Here is a 24,409-nt window from a genome sequence, read left to right on the forward strand (position 1 = left end):
TATTGAAAAACTCGAGTGAGTGGTGTAAGAATGCAGAAAGTCACAAAATGTTTACGCAAGTAAGTAAAAAAAAGACATAAATGCCCCATTTTGCAACTTTTTGAAGCCAGAATTCTGGAATGAAGGTATGATAAATCAGGGCCAGTACTCACTGTTTTGTGAGTATAGCTCCTAAACAGACCTATGTCAAGGGGTAGACTGGCCACAGGGAAATTTCCTGGTCAGTCGATGCCCTGGGGGTCACCCAAGGCCTCCTCATGGCTGTCAGCCAGGTATATAAAGAAAGGATGCTCTCAGCATTAATTAGTGTAGGAGCATCAGGCACTTATAAACCTAACCAGCGGCTGCAGTGCCCTCCTGAATTTAACTGTATTGCCGTCCTCAGGACAACTTTACAGTTTCATACTGTGGTGCAGGCTGCAGTATTTTATACTGCACTGTGGTACTTGGTTCTGTTGTGGCGGTAGTTTGTTCTGCACTACAGTATTGCAGGCCCCGCCTACTTCTATTGTCTCTGTCTACATGTGTTGGGGCTGCCTACTTGTGTTGCACCGCCTTGTGTCAGTTTGGGCCCACCTACATGAGGCCATGCTTTTTCCAGGGCCACTTAATACAGTGGGAAAATGTTTTAATCCTATTTGCAAAGTTGTGTGGTTTTTTTTTTGTTCTTTTTTTTTTACTTGTAGTTTAGTTGTTTAAACTAGAGATTTGGGGAAAGGGGCAATTACAGTATGGGAGATTAATATTGTGTAGATACAGAGCTGAGGGCTTATTAATGAAACTGAGAGCAGACCAGAGGAAAGAGGGTTAGAATAGTTATCAAGAATGAGCTTAAAATAAAAAAAAATAGACATAAACTCTAAAGTGCATGTTGACTAATACTAGAAAGCCTGACAAATACAATTGATGAACTGGAATGAATAATGTTTGACAAAAATATTAGTGTTGAGCACGAATATTCGAAAAGCTAATTTTTATCTCGAATATCGCCACTTCGAGAATTCGTTCGAGAATATTTCGAATATAGTGCTATATATTCGTTATATCGAATATTCGTTTTTTTTTTTTTCATCTGAACACATGATTCCTACTTGCTTCTTGCTTGTGGGTCAATGAGTCATTGGCCCACAAGCAACATAAGCAGGAAGGAATCATGACTTCAGATGGAAAAAAAATGACGAATATTCTAAAAAAACTAATATATAGCACTATACTAAATATAATTTCTATATATTAGCTTTTTAGAATATTCGTCATTTTTTTCCATCTGAAGTCATGAATCATGACTTCAGATGGAAAAAAAATTACGAATATTCTAAAAACGAATATATAGCACTATATTCTATAGTGCTATATATTCGTTTTTACACACGCCTGTATTGATCGCATCAATATAGTGCTATATATTAGCTTTTTAGAATATTCGTCATTTTTTTCCATCTGAAGTCATGAATCATGACTTCACATGGAAAAAAAATTACGAATATTCTAAAAACTAATATATAGCACTATATTCTATAGTGCTATATATTCTTTTTTACACACGCCTGTATTGATCGCATCAATATAGTGCTATATATTAGCTTTTTATGCGATCATTACCTTGCTGATTTTTTAGTAAAAAAAAAAAAGTAGAATATAATGAATATTCAAATTCGCGAATATTCAACGAATATTCTACAAAATATTAGCGAAATATCACTAATATGACCCCTGCCGCTGATCACTCAAAAATATGACATAGTGGGAATAACTAAGACATGGCTGTATGATAGCTGTGACTGGACAGTTAAAGAGGACCTGTCACCTCTCCTGACATATCTGTTTTAGTAACTACTTGTATTCCATGCGCAATAACAACTCATGACTGTATGTCGTGCAATTTCTTTATTATTCTTACTAGAAGTCTATAAATGAATTGCCAGTGCAGCAAGCACAGGAGGAGCCATAGTAGAGGATGAGATTGTAGTGGCTTTGGCTGTTACAGACAATCAATAGAAAAACATAATTCCAACTGTACATAATGCAATTCATCCCAGATGTATGAATTTAGACAAGGATCGGATATGGCCCTTTTCCCTCTCTATCTTTCTCATGTCTCTTCTAGTAAAATCTATTGAGGGCAATAGTTCTCTTTCAATGGTGGCTGTAATGTCCACTGAGGTATTCAGGGTTTAAGAAATATGACTGACCAGGTTGTGTCCTGGAGTGAAGGGTGTCTTCACAGTGTCCCTCGCTGCAGTAAAGTCATAATAGATTTTGGTAGTAGGTTACCTTACTGACTCCAATGTTTGGCCATGTAGATTCTAAGTTCTCTAGTTCTCTCCATTGTCTTAGTCCTTCTCTTCTTCTGTAGATCATGCAGAGATTGGTGATACTCTAGCTTTTTGGGCCTAAGAAGAAGGAACACAGCTTCCTCTCCCTTCCTAACTATCCCTGTCACTCAATAAAGCTAGGGGTGCAGCCAGTCCACACCTAACCTCCTACAAGGGCTGAGCCAGGAAGGTTAACATTCATACATAGTAATAGGAAAATGAGCGAGCACTCATACACTTGGCAACCAAATTGACATGTGCAGAAAATATTTATTAAATCCCCATAACATACAAGTAATAAAATGTATAAGAACAATGTAGCAATAATATACAACATTACAATCACATATGTTGTGGTAGATATGATCGATACTATATTCAATAAAAATATATTCAATAGAAATATTCGATAAATTGAATGGTAGAAAATTCAATGTTGAAATATTCGATAGAATATTCGATACCACTCAATAGTGTCGATAAATTCAATAATATACATCACACCAAAAAACTTCAAGTATATGCTGTTATTTGGTAAAGAGGGGGTATTATCTTCTAGAGCTCTATCCAAATTTGGGAAACTGAATGTCACTGAAAATGTTGTAGGTGTATTCACTGGGAGTGCAATATGTTCATAAAGTGTCCACAGGAATCCTGATAATGTGAAAAGTCTCTTATAGCATATCCTTTTAAGGTCGATATGAGCTTTGAATCGAAGAAAACTTTAAATCGATATTTGGCTTACCGTCTAGCGTCTGCTGTCTCCCTATTGCTTTAATGGAGCTTTAAATATTTGCCAGCTTATTCAGTCGCTCCATACAGCAAGCTGGTTAAAATTTTGCGGGAGTTCCAAAGATCGCGGGAGTTGCCACTCTGTTCCGCAATTTCCTTCGGTAAAAAAAAAAAAAAAATCAAGGCTGTATAGAATCATCCCCTGATTATGTGGGAGGATTCCCTGGCCAACTGGGAGTAGTATGAACAACAGGTGTCCAAGATTTGGGAAGCAATTAAAGAAATGGATAAAAATGGAGGCAGAGCAGGCAGACACTCGACCACTGAGGAAGTGAGAGTGAATCTACCCGAAACGCGTACGGTGAAACAAGTGATGTACCTGCATTGAAAAGCCTCCGATAATACTGTATGGCCATACAGAAGAAAATTTCTACAGTAAAGGATTAACTATTCTTATCGTCGAAAGCTGCACCGAAGGAAATTGCGGAACAGAGTGGTAACTCCCGCGATCTTTGGAACTCCCACGAAATTTAAACCAGCTTGCTGTATGGAGCGACTGAATAAGCCGGCAAATTTTTAAAGCTCCATTGAAGCAATAGGGAGACAGCAGACGCTAGACGGTAATCCAAATATCGATTTAAAGTTTTCTTCGATTCAAAGCTCATATCGACCTTAAAAGGATATGCTATAAGAGACTTTTCACATTATCAAGATTCCTGTGGACACTTTATGAACATATTGCGCTCCCAGTGAATACACCTACAACATTTTCAGTGACATTCAGTTTCCCAAATTGGGATAGAGCTCTAGAAGATAATACCCCCTCTTTACCAAATAACAGCATATACTTGAAGTTTTTTGGTGTGATATATATTATTGAATTTATCAACACTATTGAGTGATATCGAATATTCTATCGAATATTTCAACATTGAATTTTCTACCATTCAATTTATCGAATATTTCTATCGAATATATTTTTATCGAATATAGTATCGATCATATCTACCACAACATATGTGATTGTAATGTTGTATATTATTGCTACATTGTTCTTATAAATTTTATTACTTGTATTTTATGGGGATTTAATAAATATTTTCTGCACATGTCAATTTGGTTGCCAAGTGTATGAGTGCTCGCTCATTTTCCTATTACTACATTTGCCTTTTAAGAGAGGGTGGGGTGTTTCCCTCTATATGAGCTTGCAGCACCATACCTTAACTGCTTGCTAGTGAGCCACCACAACCTACCACTATTTTTTGTACGTAACATTCATACATGGTTATATCGGTTGCAATACATAATTACATAGTTAATACGGTTGAAAAAAGACAATAGTCCATCAGGTTCACCCAAGGGATAGGTGGGGACACGAATCCCAGAAGGAAGTGAGACTCAGATTTCTACACGTTTTCATAAGCATTTTTTTTTTTACTTTTAAGAATTCAGCTAAACCCTTTTTGAAACTGTCCACTGTTCCTGATGTGACCACGTCCTGAGGAAGTCTATTCCACAGATTCTCAGTTCTTACAGTAAAGAAACTTTGACACTTCTGGAGACTGAACTTTTTCCTCTCCAATCGGAGGCAGTGCCCCCTTGTCTTTTGAGCACATTTTACATGGAACAGATTTTCGCCGTATTTTTTGTATGGCCCGTTTATATACTTGTATAGGTTAATCATGTCCCCCCTTAGACGTCTCTTCTCAAGACTAAATAAATTCTATTATTTTAATCTTTCTTCATAACTAAGACCCTCCATGCCCCTTATCATTTTAGTCGCTCTCCTCTGTACTTTTTCCAGCTTCAGTGCGTCCTTTCTATGTACTGGTGCCTAGAACTGAACTGCATATTCCACATGAGGCCGCACCAGCGCTTTGTAAAGTGGTAGTATTACATCCCTGTCCCGCGAGTCCCATGCCTCGCTTAATGCATGACAATATCCTGGTGGCCTTAGAAGCAGCTGATTGACATTGTATGCTGTAATTTAATTTACCATCCACAAGGACACCCAAATCCTTCTATATAAGTGACTCTCCGAGTGTTACATCCCCTAGGACATATGAAGCACAGAGATTATTACTACCAAGATGCATAACTTTACATTTGTCCACATTGAACCTCATTTGCCAAGTTGATGCCCAATCACTCAGAGTGTTCAAGTCAGCTTGTAGTTTATGGACATCTTCCATAGACTGTACAGTTCTACACAGCTTAATGTCATCTGCAAAAAAAGATATGGTGCTATTAATCCCGTCCTCAATATCATTAATAAATAAATTAAATAATAAAGGGCCAAGCACTAAACCTTGGGGTACACCACTTATAACCTGGGACCATTCAGAATAGGAATCATTGACCGCAACTCTTTGGACACGGTCCTTCAGCCAGTTTTCAATCCAATTACAAACTATACAGGGTGGGCCATTTATATGGATACACCTTAATAAAATGGGAATGGTTGGTGATATTAACTTCCTGTTTGTGGCACATTAGTATATGTGAGGGGGGAAACTTTTCAAGATGGGTGGTGACCATGGCGGCCATTTTGAAGTCGGCCATTTTGAATCCAACTTTTGTTTTTTCAATAGGAAGGGGGTCATGTGACGCATCAAACTTATTGGGAATTTCACAAGAAAAACAATGGTGTGCTTGGTTTTAACGTAACTTTATTCTCTCATGAGTTATTTACAAGTTTCTGACCACTTATAAAATGTGTTCAATGTGCTGCCCATTGTGTTGGATTGTCAAAGCAACCCTCTTCTCCCACTCTTCACACACTGATAGCAACACCGCAGGAGAAATGCTAGCACAGGCTTCCAGTATCCGTAGTTTCAGGTGCTGCACATCTCGTATCTTCACAGCATAGACGATTGCCTTCAGATGATACGAGATGTGCAGCACCTGAAACTACGGATACTGGAAGCCTGTGCTAGCATTTCTCCTGCGGTGTTGCTATCAGTGTGTGAAGAGTGGGAGAAAAGGGTTGCATTGACAATCCAACACAATGGGCAGCACATTGAACACATTTTGTAAGTGGTCAGAAACTTGTAAATAACTCATGAAAGAATAAAGTTACCTTAAAACCAAGCACACCATTGTTTTTCTTGTGGGATTCCCAATAAGTTTGATGTGTCAAATGACCCTCTTCCTATTGAAAAAACAAAAGTTGGATTCAAAATGGCCAACTTCAAAATGGCCGCCATGGTCACCACCCATCTTGAAAAGTTTCCCCCCTCACATATACTAATGTGCCACAAACAGGAAGTTAATATCACCAACCATTCCCATTTTATTAAGGTGTATCCATATAAATGGCCCACTCTGTACTTTCCAAGCCTGTAGCCCTTACTTTACCTATTAAACATCTATGAGTGACAGTATCAAAAGCCTTTGCAAAATCCAGAAACAGTACATCCACAGCTGTCCCTCTGTCCAGGCTACTACTCAACTTCTCATAAAAACAAATCAGGTTAGTCTGACAACTTCTGTCCTTGGTAAACCCATGCTGGTTATTACTTATAATATTATTTATAGTCACATACTCCTATATATAGTCTCTTAAGAGTCCTTCTAAAATGTACATACATAGCATGACATAACATTACTTTATATAATTTAAAGAAATGAATAATTTGCAGATACCCCCTTGCTCTGGGGTACAATAAAGGTCCATCTGAGTGTTACCAGGGGTTTTCACTACTATGGAAATAGTAGCTGAGGTAACAAAGCTGAATGAGGAAGATATTATGGGGAACTTTAACTACCCAGATATAAATGGGAAACTGAAACTTGTGAATCTCATAAAAGAAACTGCTATTTCTCAATTAACTAAATATTATGAATTAACTTTTCTAACTTGTACAGGATACAATTAGAGGGAAGGCCCTTTTGGCCTGACAGAATATTAGATTGGGGTGCACCTATGAAAAAGTGACTATTATAATAAATGTCCACTTGTCTATTTGCACAATTCTAAATTTCAGGAAGTTAAATTTTGATCATTTTAGAGATGCCGTTATTGGGATTGTCTTACCTCCATATAACAATGAATGCAGGCAAGACAGTCCTTACCAGTAAACAAAATATATTTATTATAAAATATTTATTTAATAATGGTGGTATTTATTTAAAAAGAATAAGATAAACTACTATAAATAAAATAATATAAAATATATTATTTTATTTTGTTTTATTTTATATTGTTTTATATTATTATTTTATTTCTGTGGGCAACAGACTTGGCATAATTGTGAAAGATTAATACCCATAATCTGTGGGGTGAGCCATCCGTTTTATAGTACAGGATGGGCCATTTATATGGATACACCTTAACCCCTTAGGGACACAGCCTTATTTCACCTTAAGGACCAGGCCATTTTTTGCAAATCTGACCAATGTCACTTTAAGTGGTGATAACTTTAAAACGCTTTGACTTATCCAGGCCATTCTGAGATTGTTTTTTCGTCACATATTGTACTTCATGACACTGGTAAAATAAAGTAAAAAAAATTCATTTTTATTTATAAAAAAAATACCAAATTTACCAAAAATTTTTTAAAAATTGCAAATTTCCAAGTTTCAGATTCTCTACTTCTATAATACATAGTAATACCTCCAAAATTTTTTATTACTTTACATTCCCCATATGTCTACTTCATGTTTGGATCATTTTGGGAATGATATTTAATTTTTTGGGGATGTTACAAGGTTTAGAAGCAAATCTTGAAATTTTTCAGAAATTTTCAAAAACCCAATTTTTAGGGACCAGTTCAGGTCTGAAGTCACTTTGTGAGGCTTACATAATAGAAACCACCCAAAAATGACCCCATTCTAGAAACTACACCCCTCAAGGTATTCAAAACTGATTTTACAAACTTTGTTAACCCTTTAGGTGTTCCACAAGAATTAATGGAAAATAGAGATACAATTTCAAAATTTCACTTTTTTGGCAGATTTTCCATCTAAATAATTTTTTTTCAGTTACAAAGCAAGGGTTAACAGCCGAACCAAACTCAATATTTATGGCTCTGATTCTGTAGTTTACAGAAACACCCCATATGTGGTCGTAAACCGCTGTACGGGCACACGGCAGGGCACAGAAGGAAAGGAATGCCATACGGTTTTTGGAAGGCAGGTTTTGCTGGACTGGTTTTTTTGACACCATGTCCCATTTGAAGCCCCCCTGATGCACCCCTAGAGTAGAAACTCCATAAAAGTGACCCCATCTAAGAAACTACACCCCTCAAGGTATTCAAAACTGATTTTTCAAATGTCGTTAACCCTTTAGGTGTTCCACAAGAGTTATTGGCAAATGGAGATGAAATTTCAGAATTTCAATTTTTTGGCAAATTTTTCATTTTAATCCATTTTTTCCAGTAACAAAGCAAGGATTAGCAGCCAAACAAAACTCAATATTTATGGCCCTGATTCTGTAGTTTACAGAAACATCCCATATGTTGTTGTAAACTGCAGGACCGGCACACGGCAGGGCGCAGAAGGAAAGGAATGCCATACGGTTTTTGGAAGGCAGGTTTTGCTGGACTGGTTTTATTGACACCATGTCCCATTTGAAGCACCCCTGATGCACTCCTAGAGTAGAAACTCCAAAAAAGTTACCCCATTTTAGAAACTACAGGATAGGGTGGAAGTTTTGTTGGTACTAGATTAGGGTACATATGATTTTTGGTTGCTCTATATTACACTTTTTGTGAGGCAAGATAACAAGAAATAGCTGTTTTGGCACCGTTTTTATTTTTTGTTATTTACAACATTCATCTGACAGGTTAGATCATGTGGTATTTTTATAGACCAGGTTGTCACGGACTCGGCGATACCTAATATGTATACTTTTTTTTTATTTATGTAAGTTTTACACAATGATTTCATTTTTGAAGAAAAAAAAAATCATGTTTTAGTGTCTCCATAGTCTGAGAGCCATAGTTTTTTTTAGTTTTTGAGCGATTATCTTAGGTAGGGTATAATTTTTTGCGGGATGAGATGACAGTGTTATTTGGCACTATTTTGGGGTGCGTGTGACTTTTTGATCGCTTGCTATTACACTTTTTGTGATGTAAGGTAAAAAAAAATGGTTTATTTAGCACAGTTTTTATTTTAAATTTTCTACGGTGTTAATCTGAGGGGTTAGTTCATGTGATATTTTTATAGAGCCGGTCGATACGGACGCAGAGATACCTAATATGTATACTTTTTTTTTATTTATGTAAGTTTTACACAATAATATTTTTGAAACAAAAAAAATAATAATGTTTTAGTGTCTCCACAGTCTGAGAGCCATAGTTTTTTCAGTTTTTGGGCGATTATCTTAGGTAAGGTCTCATTTTTTGTGGGATGAGATGACGGTTTTATTGGCACTATTTTGGTGTGCGTGTGACTTTTTGATCGCTTGCTATTACACTTTTTGTGATGTAAGGTGACAAAAAATTGTTTATTTAGCACAGTTTTTATTTTTTACGGTGTTCATCTGAGGGGTTAGGTCATGTGATATGTTTATAGAGCCGGTCGATACGGATGCAGCGATACCTAATATGTATACTTTCCCCCCCCCCCCCCCCTATTTTTTACCAATTTATTTTAACTTTATTTGGGGAAAATGACATTTTTGTTTATTTTACTTGAAATGTTAAATTTTTCGGGGGGAAAACTTTATTTTTTCAACATTTTTTTCACTTAATTTTTTTTCCCGCTTTGGGACTTGAACTTTTGGGGGTCTGATCCTTTACAATGCATTCCAATACTTCTGTATTGGAATGCATTGGCTGTATGAGTAATACTTTGTGTATTACTCACACAGCTTCCGGCCTGTGAGATCCAGGGGGCTGGATCTTACAGGCTCGTCACCGGAAGGCAGCACGATGCCTTCCTTAGACATCGCGCTGCCTTCCATGCCATCGGGTCCCCCCCACAGCCGCATCGGGACACGATGGCACCGCCACACCCCACCACCGCAACTTAGAAAAGCCGCAAACCGCAGGTCTGAATTGACCTGCGGTTTGCGGCAATCGCCGACATGGGCTGCGCGGCGGTGATCAAAAATACACAGGGCGTACATGTACGCCCTGTGTCCTTAAGTACCAGGACATAAGGGCGTACCTGTACGCCCTGTGTCCGGAAGAGGTTAATAAAATGGGAATGGTTAGTGATATTAACTTCCTGTTTGTGGCACATTAGTATATGTGAGGGGGGAAACTTTTCAAGATGGGTGGTGACCATGGCGGCCATTTTTAAGTCGGCCATTTTGAATCCAACTTTTGTTTTTTCAATAGGAAGAGGGTCATCTGACACATTAAACTTATTGGGAATTTCACAGGAAAAACAATGGTGTGCTTGGTTTTAAGTGAACTTTATTCTTTCATTAGTTATTTACAAGTTTCTCTTTGTTTACAGCCATTGACATGTCGCCGAGGTTAACACGTGAGGAGCGGATAGAAATTGTGTTGATTTCTGGTGAATGCAGTAACCGGGTCATTGCAGCAGATTTCAATGCAAGACACCCTACGAGACCACCCATCTCCCATGCTACAGTTAGTAAACTGCTTGCTGAGTTTCGTGAAACTGGTTCAGTGTTGGATTTGCCAAAATGTGGACGCATGAAACGAGGATGACCCAGATCGGCGCACTGAATTTGCAGAATGGGCAAAACAAAAATTGGAACAGGACCCTCAGTTTACGCAGAAGATTTTGTTCAGTGATGAGGCAAACTTTTATGTGAATGGTGAAGTTAACAAACAAAACCACCGCTATTGGTCTGACACTAACCCACATTAAATAGATCCCTCCAAGACTGTTGGAACAAAAAAATTTATGGTATGGTGTGGTATATGGGGTACAAAGATAGTGGGGCCATTCTTCATCAATGGAAACCTCAAGGCCACTGGATATGCGAAATTGCTACATGATGATGTGTTTCCCTCTTTATGCACTGAAGCTGGCACGTTCCCTGAGTTTTTCCAGCAAGATGGTGCACCACCACATTATGGGTGTCAGATCCGAGCATTCCTAGATGAACAGTTTCCTGGAAAGTGGATTTGTCATCGTGGGCCAGTTGAATGGCCCCCAAGGTCTCCCGATCTGACCCCCTTAGACTTTTATCTTTGGGGTCATCTGAAGGCAATTGTCTATGCTGTGAAGATACGAGATGTGCAGCACCTGAAACTACGGATACTGGAAGCCTGTGCTAGCATTTCTCCTGCAGTGTTGCTATCAGTGTGTGAAGAGTGGGAGAAGAGGGTTGCATTGACAATCCAACACAATGGGCAGCACATTGAACACATTTTATAAGTGGTCAGAAACTTGTAAATAACTCATGAAAGAATAAAGTTACGTTAAAACCAAGCACACCATTGTTTTTCTTGTGAAATTCCCAATAATTGATGCGTCACATGACCCTCTTCCTATTGAAAAAAACAAAAGTTGAATTCAAAATGGCCGCCATGGTCACCACCCATCTTGAAAAGTTTCCCCCCTCACATATACTAATGTGCCACAAACAGGAAGTTAATATCACCAACCATTCCCATTTTATTAAGGTGTGTCCATATAAATGGCCCACCCTGTAGAACCTATTGTAAGAGGGGAAAGTTCCTTAAGTACCCAAAAGTGGCCAGCCATTGGCTGGAGAAGATTTGAGTGCGCATGTGCTGACCCTTTAAGAGCTGGAGGGAGCATGCATGCTCTATGAACACAGCATGAAACTTGCCGTAGCCAGTGCGGAGGTGGACTGAGCAGTACTTCTCCAGTGACTGGCCAGCTGGGAAGAGGAGGGTAACGCTGACATGTCTGATTTGCCAGAGCCCAGGAGTGATGGAATGGGTGAGGAGAGTGGCCACTGTTCCCACCGTGAGCAGTGAAGCGGAGGTAGGCTCTTACCACTGCCATAACATGGAAACAATAAGGGAACATACTCTACATCTACAGGAAAGATGTTTTGTACATTGAAAAATATTCTTTACTGTAATAAAAGGGAGACTATGGACCTTTCTGTCAGAGGATGTTGGGATGGTGAACTCACTGAAAGTGTTTACGAGGGGCAGGGATGCAATTCTTGGATGTTCAAAAATATTACCAGTTCTAATTACCAGAGTTGTGGAGAAGGCTCATTGATCCGGGAAGTTATTTTGAATGCCAGATTTGTAGTCAGGAATATTTTTTCCCCTAAGATAAAAAAAATTTACTTCTATATCATGGAGGTTTTTGCCTGCCTCTGGATCAACTTTGCAGGAGAATAGGCAGAACTCAATGCTCAAATGAATTTTATAAGCGTTAATAAATAAAGGAGTTATTTGACATATAGTAATTATGGCATATTAATAGGGTATGCCATCAATGTCTGATTGCTGGTGGTCTAACCCATTAAATAGATAATAAGCGTACATAGATCAGTACACAACAGGTTCTACAATATACTACACTGCTCAAAAAAAATAAAGGGAACCCAAAAATAACACATCCTAAATCTGAGTTAATTAAATATTCTTCTGAAATACTTTGTTCTTTACATAGTTGAATGTGCTGACAACAAAATCACACACAAAAAAAAATATGGAAATCAAATTTTTCAACCCATGGAGGTCTGGATTTGGAGTCACACTCAAAATTAAATTGGAAAAACACACTACAGGCTGATCCAACTTTGATGTAATGTCCTTAAAACAAGTCAAAATGAGGCTCAGTAGTGTGTGTGGCCTTCAGGTGCCTGTATGACCTCCCTACAACGCCTGTGCATGCTCCTGATGAGGTGGCGGACGGTCTCCTGAGGGATCTCCTCCCAGACCTGGACTAAAGCATCTGCCAACTCCTGGACAGTCTGTGGTGCAACGTGACGTTGGTGGATAGAGCGAGACATGATGTCCCAGATGTGCTCAATTGGATTCAGGTCTGGGGAACGGGCGGGCCAGTCCATAGCATCAATGCCTTCGTCTTGCAGGAACTGCTGACACACTCCAGCCACATGAGATCTAGCATTGTCTTGCATTAGGAGGAACCCAGGGCCAACCGCACCAGCATATGGTCTCACAAGGGGTCTGAGGATCTCATCTCGGTACCTAATGGCAGTCAGGCTACCTCTGGCGAGCACATGGAGGGCTGTGCGGCCCTCCAAAGAAATGCCACCCCACACCATTACTGACCCAATGCCAAACCGGTCATGCTGGAGGATGTTGCAGGCAGCAGAACGTTCTCCACGGCGTCTCAAGACTCTGTCACGTCTGTCACATGTGCTCAGTGTGAACCTGCTTTCATCTGTGAAGAGCACAGGGCGCCAGTGGCGAATTTGCCAATTTGGTGTTCTCTGGCAAATGCCAAACGTCCAGCACGGTGTTGGGCTGTAAGCACAGCCCCCACCTGTGGACGTCGGGCCCTCATATCACCCTCATGGAGTCTGTTTCTGACCGTTTGAGCAGACACATGCACATTTGTGGCCTGCTGGAGGTCATTTTGCAGGGCTCTGGCAGTGTTCCTCCTGTTCCTCCTTGCACAAAGGCGGAGGTAGCAGTCCTGCTGCTTGGTTGTTGCCCTCCTACGGCCTCCTACACATCTCCTGATGTACTGGCCTGTCTCCTGGTAGCGCCTCCATGCTCTGGACACTACACTGACAGACACAGCAAACCTTCTTGCCACAGCTCGCATTGATGTGCCATCCTGGATAAGCTGCACTACCTGAGCCACTTGTGTGGGTTGTAGACTCCGTCTCATGCTACCACTAGAGTGAAAGCACCGCCAGCATTCAAAAGTGACCAAAACATCAGCCAGGAAGCATAGGAACTGAGAAGTGGTCTGTGGTCACCACCTGCAGAACCACTCCTTTATTGGGGGTGTCTTGCTAATTGCCTATAATTTCCACCTGTTGTCTATCCCATTTGCACAACAGCATGTGAAATTGATTGTCACTCAGTGTTGCTTCCTAAGTGGACAGTTTGATTTCACAGAAGTGTGATTGACTTGGAGTTACATTGTGTTGTTTAGGTGTTCCCTTTATTTTTTTGAGCAGTGTATAACTATTCAGTGTAAGGTAACCACAATTCATTTTTATTTTAGATTGTCACAGATAAGGAACATATTCTTTTCTTCTCTGTATTTGATGAAATGCTTAGCTGGTACGACACAAAAAATTTCCAAAGCTCAGAAAACATAACAACAAGTGACATATCCCCAAGAGAAAATTTGCTGTACAGTAAGTATACTGTGATGTTATAACCCCCAGATCACAATTATTTCTGTAGATTTCAAGTAACAAATACAGATCGCTCCTTTTTCATGATTTTCCTGCTGGCTTCGACCAATCAAGCTTGGCTAAAAGGGAATCTGTCAGCTCCAAAACACCCCCACCCCCCTCACCAAACTAGAGAAAGCTGTGTATATTGTAAGTGATTCAGAGTTTAGTTATGTATTTTTTATTTTAGGCAGGGTGCTGAATCTACTTAAAGAGACCAATCCTGTATGGAGCCTTACTAGAATTACTCCATGGTATAGAGACTATTGGCAGAAAAAGAACCATCTTGCCAGTGCCACCTATTGGAAGTGGCTCCCCATAAACCAAGATCCGACTTTCCAAGAAGCCTTGGGAGTTGACAAGGGAATATAGCCAGGCCAGATATCTATCCATAAACAGCTGTTTCAGGGTGCCTTCCCCTCATTAGTATGGAGCTGGATTCTAGCTGGCTCCGTGCAATGCCTTGGAAGTGGCTTAGGCAGGCTTTGCCAGAATCCCACTCCTACAAGATGGATATCTGGCTTGGCTATATTCCCTTGTCATATCCCAAAGCTTGTTGGAAAGTCAAATCTTTACTCATAGGGAGCCGGCTTCCATTAGGTGGGTCTGGCAACATGGTTCCCTTTCTTAGTAGATACCTCTTTTCATATTTGTTTCCCATGAAGCATTGCCAAAAAATCTTCATACCAATAAGTACTTCCAGTAAGTCTCCATACAGGATTGGTCTCTTTAAGGAGATTCAGCACCCCGCTTAATGCGCTTCCAAAGCATCACACTGAGTTAGCTAGAATCCTATTCTCTACTGATGAGGGGCAAGCACCCTAAAAACAGCTATGGTTGGATATTTGGCCTTTTCTATATTCCTTTGTCAAATACTAAGGCTTGTTGAAAATTCACATCTTGACTCATAAGGAGCCGCTTCCAATAGTTGGTGCTGGAGAGATTGGTCTCTTTCTTGGGAGTTACCTCTTTGCATAATTTGTATCTTCATATTCACTTGAATTCTGATGCTGCGCTCCAATGGAGCAGCATTGAGAGGACTCCTGTGCTTATACACATAATGGAGAGGACTCAAAGAGGAATCCTCCCCAATGCATTTCACTGCTGGTTCGTTGGAGCACAGCATTGGAATGCATGTGAATATGAAGATAAAAATCTCATAACCAACATAACCAAACTGGGCATCACTTACACTGTACGCAGCTTACTCTAGTTTGGGTGGTGTTTTGCAGCTGACAGATTCCCTTTAAATTATATGTATTATTACTGGGGCCAGGCATTGAAATTAGAAAAATGTTGCTAACTGATATTGTTAATGCAGATTAATGTTCATGTTCACTTTGGAATGGACAGAACTAGACGTGCACAGAACTAGCTTCACCTTTATTGTTTCTATTGATTATTTTTACATTAATGTATTTAAAAAACATTTGATGACAATTTTCAAAGGTTCCTCTGGGATTATGGAGTATCTTTAAAGCTAGTCAGCAGCTCTGTCATATTTGACAGTAAGAATATCACACCACACAGCACTCACTATTCTAGCTTTAAAAGTGATGGACACTGCAGTTGGGGGTCTGTTGTGTGTAGCTGGGATCTTCCATACAATGGATCAAGCACTTCATCCTGGCTTCCATCCCAAAGTAAAATTTATATTAGCCTCTCACAGGAAGGGGTCGGAGCTAAGGGTTGTTCAGAACTATGACATGTAGTTTAACATGCAAGTTGAAAAATGCTACTCAGTTTAATGATACATTACCCACTGCTATATTAAGCACGCTTTTCCTCCAGTTAATTTTGCTTGTTCATCCAATTGAGTAGAAGAAGATATCAACAAACTACTAAACTGTTACATAAAAAAATATACTGTACGTACACCAAGTTTATATGACTGCAAGTGCAGTAAATCCTCAAGTAATCCTGAAAACATGACCTGTAGGGGTCGCTGTAGTAGAGAAATGATGGTACCTAGTACGTCACAATCATAGCAAGCAAAAGAGCGTAGCATGTGTTCATGCTCCATCCACCTCCAACATGGGCTCAGCTTTGTATGCTGCAGTACATGAACTTTGATCATTATCATAGGTTGTTGATTTCACCATTATAATGCTGGTGATGTCCGGTGTGCATTTATGGATTATTATTGTAATAAAATCAGAATTTTTGCATCTTCCTTGATCTACTGTGCTTTTTCTTGTGATATATGATCTTTGCCATCATCAAAGTAGAATGGGTAAAGCCATACATTTCTGAGCTATCTGCATTAAAACATAATTAATAATGTTGTTTACTTGTGTTAACCGTTCATGCTGTATTAACCAATAGTTTTCTTTTCTAGCTATAAATGGTCTGGTGAGTTCTCTCCACCTCACTATTTGTCAGAATGAGGTCAGTGTATGGCATGTTTTGAATCTTGTTCAGGAAACAGAACTACTATCAATTTATTTTGGAGGCAGTACTTTTTTTGTAGACTCAAGCTATGAAGAAACTCTGACGCTCTTTCCAATGAATGGAAAGACTATTATTATGGTCATGGAGAAAAAAGGTCAGTATAAGTAGTGAACTCTATGACATGGTAAATAGAAGTCAGTGGTATGATAGTTCTGTTCTATAGCTGTAGTGCAAAATATGAACTAGTACTGCCCGAATAGTGACTTCTATTTTTTAACAACCCCTACAAATATTGTTACATGGGAATTTCCAACATTTGCTCTTCTTCAGTGGTTCAGCATATCATACTGTTCTCTTGTACTTGTAAATGCTGACATTTTTTTATAATGATAATTCTAAATACTCTTAGATGAATTTCAAATGGAAAGAGGGAACTCATTCTACTAAGCACTGTAACCCACAACAATCTGCAGAATTTCTGAGCTATGGTAGCAGGGTCTAGCTGCATGCATGGACAAACCCAAATAGATAATGAAGTGGCAAAGTGCACCAGAGAGTTCTGCAGCTCATCTATTCTGACTGATTTCCACCCTGGCCTGTCCCATTACTTTGTCTCCACTCAGTCTAATTTCCATATCCCTCCAACAAAAAGTTGGGCCAATTATCTTTATAAATATGCTTTTTGCAGTGTGGGAGGAAACCGCAGTACTCAGAGGAGACCCATGCAAACATGGGGAGAATATTCAGACTCCTTGATCAGATTCTAACTTTTGATCCTATTGCTGTTCTAACTAGAGTTGAGTTCTCAAAAATTCTATTCAGCCGGTTCGCCGAATTTTCTGAAAAAATTCAGTTCGATCTGAAATTATTTGCGGCGAATCACATTAAAAAACGGCTATTTCCTGGCTTCAGAGAGCCTTTACAGTGGTGTAGAACACTGTGCCTCGCAGTAACACATATAGGGAGTCTGCTGTGGTAGTGAAACAATACTGTGAGTCAGTATGACATGCAGATGACAGGCGTCGCTCTTAGAATCCCTGCACACTTCACTTATTTAGGCAGTTACAGGGCCAAAACTGACCAAATAACTCAAGTGTGAAGTCAGCCTTACAGGTCAATGTTAGCGCCAAGGAGAAGCGCACTGCTTTTACACCGTTGTCAGCTCATTCCACACAGATGTCTACAGAACCTGTTCTATTAAACGTTTATACAATTAGAGTCCCCCGACAGAGTGGCGTGGGAGTCAGCAGTAAGTTTGTGTTGACGTCACTGATTATTTTGCCCTTCCCCTTATCCGTCAGAACAATAACCCCAAAAAAACAGATCCTGTCTGTGTAGTATCCGCCTTCACTCGGTCAGCATTTGGTCAGTAATCCATCAGTATTGCTAAAGCCAGTATTGCTGGATCCAAAACAGAGATGAAATGTGAATGGAATATTTGCATGTCTTCTGTGTTTTGTACCCACTCCTGCTTTTGGCTACCAAATCATAAGCCAATTCTGATGGAAAATAGGGACCATGTCATACAACAGCTGTTACATAGGCAGGATCCGTTGTGTGTTTATTTTTCCTTCCTTCTGACAGATCAGAAGAAGGGTCAAATAAATTATGATGTCAACCAGGCCGAAAGGCAAAATCGTGGCCCAGTCATGAAGTGGGGAGGGTAGGAACAGCATGATGAGACCACAGAGTGGCCCAATGACAGAGTCTGGATGTGGCAGCAGCATCAGTGGGCCGTAAAGGACATGTATTGTCCCTGACTGTAGTTACAGCTCCAAACGTCAGTGCTGCCGTGCACTTTGGCAGACACCGACAGGCTCAAGGACAGGCATACCTTCTGTTCTACATGTGTGTGTAGTGCTGGTACTGCCTTTTTGGCAAAGAAATGAAGGCTTGGTACTCTCCACCTTGGCTCAGCACAAGCCATCAGTTCTCTGAAAGGTGCAGAGTCCACCACTTGGAAAGGGAGGGACTTTAGCACCAGCAACTTGGCCAGGAGCACATTCATTTTCTGCGCCGTTGGATGAGTGCACACATACTGTTGTCTCTTGGCAATCGCTTCGATGAAATTGCTGATGGAATGACTGACAAGGAGTAAGAGGAGGAGCAGGAGCATCAGGACCAGCAGATGATGGGAAGACAGCTCCCTTTGGCTGAAGTGGTGGAGCCGTGACTGCCTGAAATCGGGTGCATGCCACTGGGTGATGCAGCGGTTGCTGTGGCAGGCTGGACCACCACATCGGAGCTACGGTTCTCCCAGGCCACTTTATGGTGACATATCACCAAAAACAATTTGAGCCAATGATGACATAAAAATTGAGACTAAGCTCACACATGTGAACACCATGCAAAAAGAATTACACATATGCCTATGGTATGCTACACTATAAATATCTAACAACCCAGGCGAAGGTTCACCAAAAGGCTCGTCGGGGCTGGCACCATCCTTGAGGAAGCACACATGGGTAATTGATTCTTTGTTTTATTTGTTTGAAGATTTGGCACTATTCACTTGCACTTTATTGTCATTTAATGTGGATGTTATGTTGAATCACTGCCCCTGTGTCTTCCTCTTGAGGATGCTGCCTTTCCCTGCACCTATTCTTTATGTATGGATTGTTCTGTATGTAATTTGTTAATAAATATACTTATAATTTATGCGGTCTGGCAGTTTTTTGTTGGACACTTTATGGTGATGCTGCATATGTTGATGCAGGGCCGTGGTGCCAACATTGGCACCCTGGCCACGCTTCACCTTCTGCCCACAGATTCTCCAAATGGCCATGTTCACCTCCTCCGGCGGCTTAACAAAAATCAGCCACACCGCTGAGTAGGTGATTTTACCCACAACACTCCACACTGACTGACTGCTACCGCTGCTGCTTCCGTGAACCCCTGCACCACTACTTTCCGGGCAGGTAGGCTACTGCGAAGCGGGTGCTCTACCCCGGGCACGTTTGGCTCCCGACCTCAGACTGCTGCCACCCTGCTGACTCCCGGCCATGCTAGCGACTTGCTGGCTCTGCCGCTGCCTCACGGGCAAGCTGCCACCCTCTTCTCCCGATGACGATGAAGCCCCTAATTCACCCGGCTCCCAAGTGCGATCAGCTTCATAATCATCGAGTAATGTGTGCACTTCACTGATGTCCTCCTCAACGGCCTCTGGGTCAAGAGCCTGACCGCTCACAACACCAGCTCCCACGCCAATCACCTCATCACTATTTTCCCCGCCAACCGGAGGAAGCGGCAGAGGTCTCCTCCACATTTTGGCTGGGCAGTAGCTGCTGACTGTCCTCTAGTAGCTCGTCCACTCTGTATAGTGGAGCTGAGCCCACAGCATATAATACTTGTCTGGCTGAGGGCACAGAAAAGGACAGAGGCAGGTTGAGGACAGGTGAGGGTACAGGGCCTGCTTCCTGGCGATGCCAACTAAGGGTTGTGTCTGACAAACCCACCGACTCTTGCCTGTGGATGTCTGATGTCACTTGGGACGAAGTGGATGACCGAGTCAACCATTTAACCGCTGGGTTGCTGGTCAAGACACGACTTCTAGATGACACTGGGAGCTCAGGCCTCTCGCTGTGACTCCTGTTGCCACGCCCCCTTACTCTGTTGCGACCTGTGCCTGCGCCAGAAACATTTAGGCTTCTGCCACTCCCCTGTGCAGGGCCTGGCACTTTTCTATCTGACATATCGTTAGATCAAATAAATAAATAGAAAGGAAATTAAAACACCCAAAAAAAGTCTGTAATTTTCTCACTTCACCACACAACGGCTAATAACCCCTTTTTTTCCCCACTAATACACGTCAAAGAAGGTTTTAGAACATATAACTGCACTGCTGAATGGCAAATAGGCCCTTCCTTTTTTTCTCTTATAAACGCCAAAACGGGCTTTAGAACATATAACTGCACTGCTGAACAGCAAATAATATATATTTTTTTGCCACTAATACACGCCAAAAAGGGCTTTAGAACGTATAACTGCATCGCTGAACGGCAAATAATATATATATTTTTTGCCACTAATACACCCCAAAAAGGGCTTTAGAACATATAACTGTACCGCTGAACGGCAAATAATATATATTTTTGTGCCACTAATACACGCCAAAAAGGGCTTTAGAACATATACAGTAACTGCACCGGTGAACGGCAAATAAGATGTATTTTTTTGCCACTAATACACACCAAGAAGGGCTGTTATTTTCTCACTTCACCACACAATGGCTAATAAGCCCTTTTTTCCCACTAATACAAGCCAAAAAATGCTTTACAACATATAACTATGTAACGCCCCAGAGTGGCATTACCACTTCTGCACCCTGCTACTGTCTCCTATGGTGAACCTTGTGTCATCATATGTATTTATTTCATGTCCTAAACACTGTGCATTTCCTATTTTGAAACTGTTATTGTTCATGTCATTTACCTCGTCCACCAGAAGGTGGCAGCAAGCATGGCAGAGCTACATTTATAGAGAATGGAACCCTTCTTTCCATTCTAATTCTCCCTCTAAGGAGGGGAGGGTCTTAGTTAGTAGTTAGTCTAGCTTACCCCCTGCTCAGGGAAGAAAGCAAGGGCTGGGCACGTCGCTGTTTGATGTGCCCACGCCAAGCCCTGTCTAAGCCATCTAGAGCACCTTCAGCTCTGCTGGATATGGAGGCCATAGCTTGAAGCCTCTGAAGCCAGGATGAGAAAGTTTTCCCTGGATTAATCTAGAGTCAGACTACAGAGAGAAGTTGCAGCATACGGCTAAAGTGAAGTTATTAAGTCAGCTTGTCAGAACAGCAGAGCCAGAGAGCAACAGATGTAGCAGAGTTTAGTGTGTTCGCCTGCCAGAGTTAATGCTAAAGCCTGCTGGGAACCAAGACAAAGCCTGAAACTGTTGGAGTAACGATTATTGAAAGTAAAGCTGTTATTGAACTTCCCCCCCATTTGCTCTGCTTCGGACAACAACGTTTGGGTCCAGCGTATCCAGGTAGGAGCACAATGACACGTGCAAAAAACATTAAGGGACATTTTAGGCCACCCTACACCACTCTGGCATTCCTACACCTGGGTACGATCTACTATATTACTCAAAGGGGCCCTGTGCCCTTGTTGCTTCACTGCAACTGGCGCCACGAAAAACATTTACTTTAAGGGACCCCTAGCCATTGTCGTGCATCGCAACTGCACGTGCAGAAGGGAAAGTAAGACATAGAAATATTTCCTTGTAATAAATCCTGTTAATGGCTGTATCAAACAGCAATTAAACCCCAATAACAAGAACGGTTTGCTGGAGTTACAGAGCTGTATAATGGGAATTTGGATCCCCAGTCAGTGCAGCAAGGCAGTGGCGTCTCTAGCTTTCAAATTTTGGGGGGGCACACTGGGGGCCAGGACAAAAGTAGGGGGGCAGCTATAACAACGATACATTTACACAAGTATGCTTAGAAATGCTGCAATACTTTACCCAATACCTAAAACCGCAACAGGGAAGAAAAGTCCAGCTGTCTGTGGATGACACTTTTATAGAGAGGGGGATCTGTGGATGACACTGCTATGGGGGGGATCTGTGGATGCCACATACCGTATATAGCATCTTATGCTATATGTGTCATCCACAGATCCACCCCATGACAGTGTCACCCCCATTTCCCCCTCCATAACAGTGTCATCCACAGATCTCCCTCCCTATAACAGTGTCATCCACAGATCCTCCTCCCCGCCTCTCACAGGAGTGTACATATATAAAATAAACATATTTCACATGAACACTTACAGTTACTTGGCTTGGTCCTTGGGGATCTCGGACACCACTTCCACACTTTGGCCGGGGGCTCGGCGGAGCTGATGTTGTGTTTTATCCTAATGAGAAAGATTTCATAATAAGGATTTGGAGAAGGGGCAGAGGGATAGCAGAGCAGGGAGAGGCTGGTGCTTCTACTAGGGGGTCATACCATGGGGGAGTAATAAAACCCACCATAATGCCCCCCAGTAGAAATAATTATCCTTATAATGTGCAAAACATACCCCCTTATGCCCCCAGTTGAGCTAATGTCCCCCATAATGTGCCAGTATAAAATACCCCTATATAGTGCACCAGTAAATGCCTCCATAGTGCTCCTCTCCCCCCTTCCTGCTAGTGCCCCCCATAATGTACCAGTATAAAATGTCCCATATATTGTGCCCCAGTAGATGGCCTCAGTGTCCCCCATAATTTGCAAGTATAAAATACCCCTTCTTAGAGCCCCTCGTAGATGACTCCATAGTACTCCTCTCTCCCCTTCTCCATAGTACCCACCATAATGTGTTCCAGTATAAAATGCTACTGTACAGAGCCCCCCATATAAAACACCCCTTCTTTGTGGCCTCAGTAGATGCCCCTATAGTGCCCACCAATAATGTGCCAGTAATAAGTGCCCTCAATAACGTGCCAGTAACAAGAGCCCCCCAATGTGCCAGTAATAAGCCCCCATCACGTGCCAGTAATAAGCCCCCCATCACGTGCCAGTAATAAGCCCCCCATCACGTGCCAGTATTAAGCCCCCCCATGTTCCAGTATTAAGTCCCTTCATCATCATGTGCCAATATTAAGTCCCCCCATCATCATGTGTCAGTATTAAGTCCCCCCCATCATCATGTGCCAGTATTAAGTCCCCCCCATCATCATGTGCCAGTATTAAGTCCCCCCCCCATCATCATGTGCCAGTATTAAGTCCCCCCATCATCATGTGCCAGTATTAAGTCCCCCCATCATCATGTGCCAGTATTAAGTCCCCCCCATCATCATGTGCCAGTATTAAGTCCCCCCATCATCATGTGCCAGTATTGTAATAAGCCCCCCCAATGTGCCAGTAAAACTATTGTAAAAAAAAAAAAAAAAAAACACTTATACTTACCTAAGTGTCAGCGATGCGATGCAGCCTCTTCCTGTGTCCCACGCTGTAATGTAAGGCTCAGGCGGCACGATGACGTCATTGCGCCGGCCTCTGATAGGCTGCCGGCCTAGTGCCTGCAGCCAGGGGCGTACATAAAAATCACTGGGCCCCATAGCAGGAATCTAAATTGGGCCCCCATTCCCCTTTTATAGCCCCTCCCTTTGTTCCATGAACTATTCTTGCTGCTGCGTTTTATAATTTATGCCATCAGGGCCGGATTGGGATTACAAAACAGCCCTGGCACACAAAAGAGGTATAATAGATGCAGATGTATATTATATACAGCAGTGTACAGTTATGTGAGGTACGCGGTATAATATATGCAGTGTGTACAGGTATATAGTATATTCCCTAGTGTTCTGATATGTGAGGTACAGGGTATAATAGATGCAGTGTGTACAGGTATATAGTATATACAGCAGTGTACTGATATGTGAGGTACGAGGTATAATAGATGCAGTGTGTACAGGTATATAGTAAATACAGCAGTGTATTGACACCTCGTACCTCACATATCATTACACCGCTGTATACACTATATATCTGTACACACTGCATCTATTATACCTCGTACCTCACATATATACAGGGAGTGCAGAATTATTAGGCAAGTTGTATTTTTGAGGATTAATTTTATTATTGAACAACAACCATGTTCTCAATGAACCCAAAAAACTCATTAATATCAAAGCTGAATATTTTTGGAAGTAGTTTTTAGTTTGTTTTTAGTTTTAGCTATTTTAGGGGGATATCTGTGTGTGCAGGTGACTATTACTGTGCATAATTATTAGGCAACTTAACAAAAAACAAATATAT

The 24,409-nt window shown here is 41.2% G+C and overlaps 1 protein-coding gene across 1 annotated transcript in view; it reads left to right on the top strand.

Moving 5' to 3' along the window:
* Nucleotides 1-24,409, top strand: part of F8 (coagulation factor VIII) — a 419,094-nt gene that overhangs the window by 148,443 nt on the left and 246,242 nt on the right. The window contains exons 12-13 of the mRNA XM_040442408.1: nucleotides 14,103-14,238; nucleotides 16,616-16,822. Of these exons, the coding sequence (XP_040298342.1) occupies nucleotides 14,103-14,238; nucleotides 16,616-16,822 (343 nt within the window). The remainder of the gene's footprint in view (nucleotides 1-14,102; nucleotides 14,239-16,615; nucleotides 16,823-24,409) is intronic.

Source organism: Bufo bufo, chromosome 8 (genome assembly GCF_905171765.1).
Source record: "Bufo bufo chromosome 8, aBufBuf1.1, whole genome shotgun sequence".
In the NCBI taxonomy this organism is placed as follows: Eukaryota; Metazoa; Chordata; class Amphibia; order Anura; family Bufonidae; genus Bufo; species Bufo bufo.